The sequence below is a fragment of the Erpetoichthys calabaricus genome, chromosome 4, assembly GCF_900747795.2.
Source record: "Erpetoichthys calabaricus chromosome 4, fErpCal1.3, whole genome shotgun sequence".
NCBI lineage: Eukaryota > Metazoa > Chordata > Cladistia > Polypteriformes > Polypteridae > Erpetoichthys > Erpetoichthys calabaricus.
This window is the reverse complement of record NC_041397.2, coordinates 303,534,029-303,545,051: the sequence shown is the minus strand read 5'-3', so window position 1 is coordinate 303,545,051 and position 11,023 is coordinate 303,534,029. Positions and strand designations below refer to the sequence as shown.

The 11,023-nt window shown below is 37.9% G+C and overlaps 1 protein-coding gene across 1 annotated transcript; it reads left to right on the top strand.

Annotated features, from left to right (window-relative positions):
• Window positions 1–1,394: 1,394 nt before the first annotated feature.
• Window positions 1,395–9,809, top strand: LOC127527580 (olfactory receptor 6N1-like). Its single transcript, XM_051926686.1, has 2 exons — window positions 1,395–1,834; window positions 8,834–9,809. Exons 1-2 carry the CDS (start codon window positions 1,395–1,397, stop codon window positions 9,807–9,809), a joined length of 1,416 nt encoding a protein of 471 aa, XP_051782646.1.
• The last annotated feature ends 1,214 nt before the right edge of the window (window positions 9,810–11,023 follow it).

Here is an 11,023-nt window from a genome sequence, read left to right as displayed (position 1 = left end):
TGCTGCCTCGCAGTTGGGAGACCTGGGGACCCGGGTTCGCTTCCTGGGTCCTCCCTGCGTGGAGTTTGCATGTTCTCCCCGTGTCTGCGTGGGTTTCCTCCGGGCGCTCCGGTTTCCTCCCACAGTCCAAAGACATGCAGGTTAGGTGGATTGGCGATTCTAAATTGGCCTTAGTGTGTGCTTGGTGTGTGGGTGTGTTTGTGTGTGTCCTGCGGTGGGTTGGCACCCTGCCCAGGATTGGTTCCCTGCCTTGTGCCCTGTGTTGGCTGGGATTGGCTCCAGCAGACCCCCGTGACCCTGCGTTCGGATTCAGCGGGTTGGAAAATGGATGGATGGATATTATATATATTATATACTGTAGCATAATAAATAGCATAATTGCTATGCAGGACAGAACTGGAATGGCAGAGAAAATGCTCTGGGACCGAAGAGGGGCACAAAGGTCAGCTGAGGGACTATGGTGGACCCCAAATGGTTTGCTTGTGGCCCCTGCCTCTCTCTTACAAATGCTCATTAGAGATGTGCATGGTTCTGACCATTGCGCAAGGGGGAAAGTGCTGAATAAGAATAAAAATGATGGTTTTTGGTCACCTTATTTACAAGCAGCAGTGGACAAATACCTAACAGACTGAGAAATTTGTGCAAAAAACAATGTCAGAAAAGGAATCACCGCTCCCATAAGGCACATTCCAGTACCTGAAGGTCCATTTAAACATCCTTTGATGGACTATGCAGACATGGATGTTACAATTTCTGGAAAAAGGTACCTGCTGGTGATAATTGACAGATTCAGCAGATGGATAGACGTGATTCCCTCACCTAATTAAAGTGCTAAAACAGTAATCCAGCTCTTGACAAGGGAAGTCATATCGCGGTTTGGCATCCCGTCAATGATCAGCTCAGAAAATGGGCCAGACTTCATTGATAAAACAATCAAGAAGGTATTGCAAACGTTGAGAATAAAACAGAGGCTTGGCTGTGTGTACCACCCCAATCACAGGGAATGGTGGAAAGAGCAAATGGGATCATAAAGAATAAAATAGCTAAGATCTGCGCAGACCCTGGTCTTAATTGGGTAAATGCTTTGCCAATTGCTTTAATGCTGTATCGTTTGTTTGTTTGTTTACCTGAGGGACCAAGCCAGGCAAGAGGGCCCATTTGAGGTGACACAAGCTACAGCCACAGCTGTCCAAGTGAGAGGAAGCACAGCCTGGTATCACCTAAGTCACTGCACTCGAGTCTCAAGGGCACCTCATGGGCCACAAAGAGATGACAACTCTGCTTCTGACGGAGGAGGAGAAGCCACATCAGGAGACACCTCCAATCTCACACCAGAGGCCACCCCAGGTGATGCCCAAAGTGGAAGATAAAGCCCAGGAAACCAGGCAATCAAGATGTCAGTCTTCAGGGCACATCTAACCAAAGAAGTGCCAGTCCAATCAGTCAGTCTGATTCCGCGGGAGATACAGACGATGATGGTGGAAGACCGGCTGATGAGCTCTCTGATCCAGATGACACCAACTGGACGTGTAAAGATCCGCTTGCTGTTGACACTTCTGGTGCTGCTGGGCCTGGGGATACTGATGCTAGTGGGCATATCGAAGACCAAACGAGCCCAGGGGAAAGTCCATCTGACCTCCTTCCCACAATTGAATATTCAGATATTGCCTGGACCCCACAATGACACTGATTTTTATGTGGAAAAAGGGACACAGGTATTTGGGACAGGTGATGATTATCCACTAAGGGCTAGAAGAAGTATTGAGATTGAATGGAACAATAAAAATGACAGTGAGAAGTCAAAGTTATGGGAGGAAACCCAGAACAATGACTGGTACTGATTGGCATTGTATACAGCCAGAGAACTAGCAAAGAATGAATGTTGCTTTTGTGCTAAAGCTAGGCCAGCTATAATTGTAGTGCCATTTCCGAATTCCTCAGAATCGTGCAAACAGCATATTCAAAAAAATTATGGCTATTGTCCATATTGGTGCATATTATTGGAGGGTTCGTCACAATTTACTAATGAAGGGCTTAAATGGTTGAATTGTAAGCATTCAGGGATCTGGCCCACCACAACACAAAAGCTACCTAGGTATTCTAAGGTAACCTCCTCAGAATATGAATATTCGAGAAAAGGCCGAAGAACTTTGGTTTCTCTGCTGTGTTAGAAGATTTAATGCTGGTGACCGAAGTATGATAATCCAAGACCTGGTTAGCTGGCTTATGTGTTTGAATGGCAGCAGAAATGAAAATACATGCTAGCTAGTGTTACAGAATAATTTACATTTAGTATCTTGGTTCCTTTGTTTGTGTGTTTTTGTTTTTTTTTTTTTTTTTTTACAGCAGACAGAAATCTTTACAGTTTTTAATGCAGGATTGAAGTATATAATGTATAACATATCTAAAATTCTTTCTTTTTCTTTTACAGATATTCTGAAATTATTATTAAAAATAGTATTGTCAAGTTTGCGATAGTACAATTATAAACAGGCTGCATTACACTTTTATGTACAATTCCTCCAGCTGTTGCACTTAGGTGCTGTTACATCTGTGTGAAATGTGCATCTGATCTCATTCCTCCATAGATTAGGTCTCTGCAGATCTACTGATATTCTATTTCTGAACTTCAGTTCATGTGAGACCAGCAATAAGGTCTGCAGGCACTGAGGTTTAAAATGGTGTTTACAAACAAAGTTGACTTACACAGGAAAAGAAAGGCACAGCATGACCATCCAACAAAAGAGAGAAGAACAAGAGACTCCATTTACAAAAACAATTGGCTTCATAAAAATGAATTTTAGTCAACCAGGTACTGGCATTTCTGTTTATACTATTCATAAGCATAATTTAAAGCAACAATAAAGGCATAGTAAAACTGATAAACCTGATAATATTAAATAACATTTCCCATGATATGAATTGATTCACATTCTACTGACTTTAGGTCAGATTTCTATAATTCACGTCATTTCACTGAAAAATATTTAAAATTAAGAGAGAAGATGAGAAAATATTTTTGATATTCCTTGAAATGTGTTTCAAATTAGTGCTATAGCATTTGATCCCAATGAATTTAACTGTCCCTTGAATGTTCTTCATCTGTAGCTATTCCCATTTTTATATGGGCTTGCTATTTTTTTTTACTATTCCTCTCCAGTAGAGATTTCAACCTGATTATTACGACTGTATGCATTTCCTGACGTCAGCCCTCCCCATTTGTCTCTTGAATGTAAGATTTTTTTTGTATGCAAATTAAGATTTTATTTATTTTTAGTGATTCTAACTGGAAGCATAAACAGAATCGTAATGCTAAAGGATAATTTCAAATGTGTGTTTTGCAATTACAAATATAAAAAATATAAAAACGTATATTCTTATTTGGATAAAGCAGGTTCAGTGCACTGATAAATGATGCAATGCATTTCCATACACGGCAATTTTTTTAATTCAGTATATTCATTGCATGTTGAATTGTCAAAGTGACATTATGTACATCTGTTCCTGGTGCCATTGTAAAGTCATGGTGTTATTTTAGTATACTAATTAAATGTAGGGTGGTGCAGTGGTAGCACTGCTACCTTGCAGTAAGCACACCAGGATTCACGTCTGTGAACCTCCCTGTGTTGAGTTTGCTTTTTCTCCTTATGTCTGTGTGGGTTTCCTCCAGCTGCTCCAGTTTCTCACCACAGTCCAAAGACTTGCAGGTGAGGTGGATTGGCCATAGTGTGTGTGTGTGTGTGTTTGACATGCGATGCACTAGCACCCTGTCCTGGGTTTGTTCCTGCCTTATGCCCTGTGCTAGCTGGAATAGGCTCCAGCATCCTCTGCGACTCTGCCTGACTGACTGACTGATTAAATGCATTTTGTAATTGAACAAAACTTACAATAAAAATGATTGTTCTCTAATACTCTAAAAAAATTTAATTGCTAGTTGGTGCATGGAACAGAAAATTCTCATAGTTGGCAGTCAACATGTTGAACATACATATCAGAAAACGCATGCCAGGTGTAATATTCAAGTGTATTCTGGGATTTTGTTAACTGTTTGGGGTTAGCTCCTTCCTACCTCTCTGAACTTTTACACCTTTATATTCCACCTCACCAACTTAGGTTGCCTGATCAGATGCTCTTTGTAATAATAATTCTTTGCATTTATATAGCACTTTTCTCACTACTCAAAGCACTCAGCAAATACAGGTTAAGGGCCTTGCTCAAGGGCCCAACAGAGCAGAGTCCCTATTGCCAGTGCAGATCCCTAGCCTCAGAGCCACCACTCCTCCTGTAGTGATGAGGGCTCGACTAAAATGTAAAGGTTAGTGAGTTTTGCAACAGCCGTTTCTTGGCTTTGGAAGAAACTACAGTGGAACTTCGGTTCACGAACGTCTCGGTACACGTACAAATCGGTTTACGACCAAAAAGTTTGCCAAACTTTTGTCTTGGTTCATGACCACACACTCGGTATACAAACAAGCCAGTTTCCCTTTCGGTTTGTACATGTTCTGTCTCTCCCTGTGCATTTCCTGTGCAGCGAGCAAGAGAGAAAGAGCGAGAGAGCGTGACACACACAAACACACGCACACACACACACACAGCGCGAGCGAGAGAGAGGGCTGGACACATAAGGTAGGAAGGCAGTTAAAGAATGCACTGGGCTTGATTTTGTTTTCACTTCTGTTTACAGTGATCGGCTCGTAGCGTGCATTGTTGCAACGTTACTTTTCTTGGTGGTTTATTAAATTACGGATTTTTTCAAATGTTCATTTTTTTCCCTGTGCTTAAAACTCATTAAAAAAAAGTGTTTTTAGCCAGTGGTTGGTAGTGCTAGAGCGCAAACTTTTGCAGTGTTAGTTTTCTCTGTTGTTCAAGGTTTTCTCAGTGTTATTCAATGTTTTTACATTTAGTTTACTATTACGCTGTGCATTCTATGGTTTGGTTAACTATATTTGTGCTTAAAAACTTAAAAATATATATATTTACATACAGTTTGTATGGTCTGGAATGGATTAATTGTATTTACATACAACAATCCTATGGGGGAAATTGCTTCGGTTTACGACCAAATCGGTTTATGACCAGAGTTTTAGAACGAATTATGGTCGTGAACCGAGGTTCCACTGTACCTGCTTATGTCAGGTCTGCTACAACTGTGGCCATTTTTTACATCCAGTTTGAACACACATCTTTTTTCTTTGACTTTTAATTAGATTTGGTTCCTTTAATATTTTTACTGTTTTCTGTCTTTTTATTTAACTTTATCCGGTCTTAGAATGTAGTTCTTCTTATGTTATTTATTTTAACATTGGTTGTTTTTAAATATGCTTTATAAACAAATTAAACTAAACTAACTAAACAGTTTCAAAAATTTATAGATTATTTTTTCTTTTTTTTCTTATTTACATCCCCACAGATGGATATCACATTTTTTTATTAAAATTTTGCATGAAAGGGACAGCACCATGGCACAATGGAGACCAGGGTATGCATCCTGGATCCTTCCTGAATATTCTTGCCATGTTTACGAGGGTTTCCTCCCAGAGTCCAAAGACATGCAGTTTAGGTGAATTGGCAATGCTAAATCGGCCCTGGTGTGTGTTTTGGGGGTGTGTGTGTTTGTGTTTGCCCTGAGATGAACTGGAAGCGCATTCAGGGTTTATTCCTGCCTTGCACCCAATGCTAGCTGGGGTAGGCCCAAGCAGTCTCCACAACCCTGTCAAGAATTAAGAGGGTTAGAAAATGCAAGGATAATACATTGAACACATGTTTAACTGAAATATAGCATGATACTGAATCAAATATATTTAACTCAATGCCACAGAAAAAGACAAACGATGTATGGAAATTTTTAGATTACGTAATATGTGAAACAGAAAAATACGGATCAACATATGTTTAGCCATTAATGTTCAATAAAAAGACTCGGTGTCTCTAATTTAAAAATCGTTCAGACACTGGTTTGGAAAGTGTGCATTAAGAGATGTTACTAGTTTCCTCCACACCATATTCCTTCGGAATATCATGAAGGTATCTTTGAGTCCTGCAGATCTGAAATGAGATCTCTCTCTCACATTATGTATTATATAGTACCTGTGCTCTCCTGTGAAGATTGCTCTGTGATGAGACATTCTTTACAAATATTGTCCACCTTCTGACTAGGTATTTTATACACTTTGGTGACTGTTGGATTAATTTGGTTATTAGGAAATGTTAGGTGCATAATGAATGACAAATATGAACTCTTCTGTATGATCTTCACAACTGAGAAAATTACTTATAGCAATGCGTGATTAAGACCCCCACTGGCTACATTGTGTCACCTGCATATATTTACAATCTATGAATATTAATTATAAAAGTAAAATGAGTTCAGGGTGTGGTCTCCCTTGTACATTAGATCGAGTGCGACAGTATATAATATATAATGTACAAGTAATCGTGTACATGTATTGCATGGAAGAGCATGATGTACCAGTGAAACAGAAAAATGGTGGAGTTATTCAAAGAGGGTGAGACGTTACGACATTTATTGAGGTAGAAGTGAAATTTCTAAGGCATAATCTGTAGCTCAGTCAGTGACCGCAGGTGAAATCTGAAGTGATTCTAACCTTCCAGTCTGGAGTTAAGGTGGAGGTGGGAGGTTATTTCAGCAGGAGTGAGATCAACATCATAAAATCCTGTTGCAGCCACAGTCGAATAATATTTCCTAATTCTTAATGCAATAACACGCAAAGTATAAATAAATGTGATCTTATGATAAGTAAAGTATGACACAATTAATTAACAACACTTACATATTTACATGAATAATGATAAAATCATACCTTTTGGCGTGGGTGATGCACATGCACACAAAAGGGGGGAATAATTTAATAGTGGGAGGAATTTGGTACAACACCTGCAATACATTTTTACATTTTCTTGTGTACAGGCAGCAGCTTTTTTACAGAATTACAATCTCTCTGTTTTTTCCTTGTAATTACTGTTTTTTGACCATTTTTTAATTTCTATTTTACGTGAGCGTCTCTAACATCTTAATTTCCTTTTGGGGACAAATAAAGTATTATCTATCTATCTATCTATCTATCTATCTATCTATCTATCTATCTATCTATCTATCTATCTATCTATCTGTCTAAAATTTTATTCAAAATTATATTTTCTTTATATGTTACTTACCCCAAATAGTTTCTCGAGATGACTGAAATTTTTAAATCTCATGTTTTTCGTGGATAATTTACAAAAACAAACTTTCTGATAGAATGGGGACCAATAGTGAGCAACACTGGACAACAGCAAACAATATAAAAAATGTCTATGAAAAATATGTCCCATTATTCATTGCACATAATCTACATATAAAGTCATCTAGCTATATGCTCAGAACATGCAAAAATGTATATTTTTGCTAAAATATTGTTAAATAAGTAACTCCAGAAAATTGAAAGTAGTCCAAAATCAGGAAGCCCCTTCATGTCCTCACAGGTGGTGTAGTGGTAGTGCTGCTGCTTTGCAGTAAGGAGACTGTGGAAGATTGTGGGTTCGCTTCCCGGTTCCTCCCTGTGTGGATAGCGCTTTGAGTACTGAGAAAAGCGCTATATAAATGTAATGAATTATTATATGAAGCCATGCTTTTGTATTGAAGACTGAACTCATGACCAGTGATTGAGGTGCAGAGGTGGTATGCAATTCAAAATTGTGACCACAACCACAAACTACACTGGGTAAGTAATATATATATACAGCGGAACCTCAGGTCATGACCGTAATTCATTCCAGAACTCTGGTCGTAACCCGATTTGGTCGTGACCCGAAGTAATTTCCCCCATAGGATTGTATGTAAATACAATTAATTCCGTTCCAGACCGTACAAACTGTATGTAAATATATATTTTTTAAGGTTTTTAAGCACAAATATAGTTAACTATACCATATAATGCACAGTGTAATAGTAAACTAAATGTACAAACATTGAATAACACTGAGAAAACCTTGAACAATAGAAAAAACTAACATTGCGCTATAGCGCTATGAACCGCTCACTAAAAACACTTTTTATTAATGAGTTTTAAGCACAGGAAAAAAAATGAACATTTGAAAATTTAATTTAATAAAAAACCAAGAAAAGTAACATTGCAACACTGCACGCTATGAACCGATTGCTGTAAACAGAAGTGAAGTGGAAGTTAAAATCCAATAAAAAAAAGTCTTCATTAAATACAATGAGGTTAAAACAATGCTCGAATCAGTCTCTTTAAAAACAAGCCCAGTGCATTTATTTTAACTGCCTTCTTGGCCTTATGCAGCCAGCCCTCTCTCTCTCTCTCTTTCTCGCTCACTTTCTCACACTCTCTCTCTCTCGCTGCACAGGGAATGCACAGGGAGAGACTGAACACGTGTGGAAATCATCGGCGCGCACAAACCGAAAGGAAAACTGGCTTGTTCATCACCCGAGTGTGTGGTTGTGAACAGATGCAAAAGTTTGGCGAACGTTTTGGTTGTAACCTGATTTGTACGTGTTCAGAGACATTCATGAACCGAGGTTCCACTGTATCTATATCTATATATATATGTGATACAGTACCTGTCAAATAATACAAAGAGTACACAACACATGATTCACCCTAATTGGGGCTCATCAGATGTATTTATCTTTGCTTCCCCTTAAGGGGAACGACCCTTGGATATCAGCACCTGAGGCGAAACCTCTGACATTGTACCATGTAGCTGGTTTGCTAACTTGGCAGGGTGAAGTTATGTGTATCATGTAGTACCTTACATATGTACTATCTAAAGATGCTCAAAAGAAAGTAATTTCCTATTCTTCTTTTCATAGGCAGGCCATGAAGATCAAGAAGATGAACAATTCCAAAGCTGCATCTTTCACAGAGTTCGAAATTGTTGGATTTCCGGGTCTTCAGGAGTACAAGACACTTCTTTTCTTTGGATTCCTCATTTTGTTTTTAATAACACTTACTGCAAATCTGCTGATTCTGTTTTTCGTTGCGGTAGACCACAGGCTCCACACACCCATGTATTTTTTTCTTTGGAATTTATCCCTGTTAGATTTACTGATGACAATAGCAATTATACCAAAACTGTTAGAAGTTCTTTTAGAAATGAATAAAACAATTTCTTTTGCTGGATGTTTTTTTCAAATGTACTTTATAGTTGCAGTTGGGGGATCAGAACTGTTTTTGGTAGCTGCAATGGCTTATGACCGGTATGTTGCTATTGTGAAGCCTCTCCAGTACAACGTGATTATAGACATTAAAGCATGTATCGCAATAGCAGCCATAGTGTGGTTACTGGGATTTCTCCTTCCAATAGTCTCAATAGCCTTGGCATCCTATCTTCCATTTTGTGCATCCAATAAAATCTTGTACTGTTTTTGTGATTATCTAGTTGTAATTGCCCTTTCATGTACTGATGTTACTCTTCACACCGATTTGGCACTAGGACTTGCTATGGTTGTTGTCTTCATCCCATTTCTTTTTGTGCTTTGGTCTTACTACAGGATTGTAATTTCAGTTGTCAGACTTAAGACAACCGCTAGTCGAAGAAAGGCCTTCTCGATGTGTTCCTCACATTTGCTTGTGGTGCTATTTTATTATCTTTCTACTGCAGTTCTTTATATTGGTTTGCGAATTGAAAGCATTTCATATGATGAAAGAATTTTTATTGGGGGTTTGAACTGTTTTCTCACTCCCTTAGTAAATCCTTTAATTTACACTTTAAGAAATGAAAAGATGAAGGAAGCAGCAAAAAAATACCTTGATGTGTACACCCTGTTTCGGCAGGGATTACACTGAAGTGACTGAGGAGTTTTCCTGGCATTGTTATATTCGTGTTTTTTGTGTTTAATTTATTTTAGTTTTCCAAAACGGTTTTTCTTGGCTTTTTCATTATTTATTTCAGTGTTTGAATGTAAGAACTTGATTTATAATGTAGGCTTTTGGTTCTGGCATTTCTGTAAGATTTTTGTAATTTTATTTTAATGTTTCATTGTCATTTTGTTTGCCTACATTTGCTGGCATTTATTTATTGTTTTCTTTTGTTATGAACTGGATATGCACAGCCCGCGACATAATTGAGGTGACAGGATAAAAGATCATTAGTAAAGTCACATCTCTGTCTGAGATTGCAGATAAACATCATTGTTGCAGTTTATTTTGATACATTTTCTTGGTACATTGGTAACTAATTTTTGGCTCCACTTTTGACTTTGATTTCTGAAAATCATTTAACAGTTTTTGTGGTTATATCTTTGAAACTCCTGGTTATGATCTCTGCTTGCCTTCTGAGTATTTCTCCTCTTCTGATCCCTTTCATCATCATAGTGCTATATTTTCTGTTTTACAGATGGCCACATGATTGCTGTTACGAGATAGTATCTCCAGGGATTATTGCGGGAAAAAAAAGAAAAGACTGGGAAATAATAACATGAGACAAGAATTATAATTTTGGCCTGGCCAGGTTGGAACAAGAAGATTAAAAAGAAATACAAACACACACAGTGAAGGAGCATGCCAAAAATCAAAGTCCAGTTCAGAAAGGAGATCAAAAGTCAAAATAAAACCTAGCATGTGGCCTACTTGAATAGCAAACTAATTAACACAGAAGATTGTTAAAGATTTCTCAACGACAGATACCAAAACACGGCGCCACCACCATATTCAGATCGTAACTAAAACTTGCATCACAAATGCACCAATCACGGTCATGTGACACACCTCCCATAATACATAAACAAAAGTGCACAACGAAACAAAAAAAAAATAAAACAATAATTATTAGAAACCCATAAAAACAGGTTTTAACCTCTTTAAAAAACTAACAAGGACACAAAACGTGTTTTCCTTCAAAATGCTTGCTATAAAAGGATGATAAATATGATGAAAAATCACATTAATTTACAATAAAGTGTTTCAAATGTTGCCATAATATTAAAAAATGTTTATCAAATACCAGACATACCTCTAAATACTGTCAACCTTTCATCATCTTTACAGCAAATCTTTAAAAT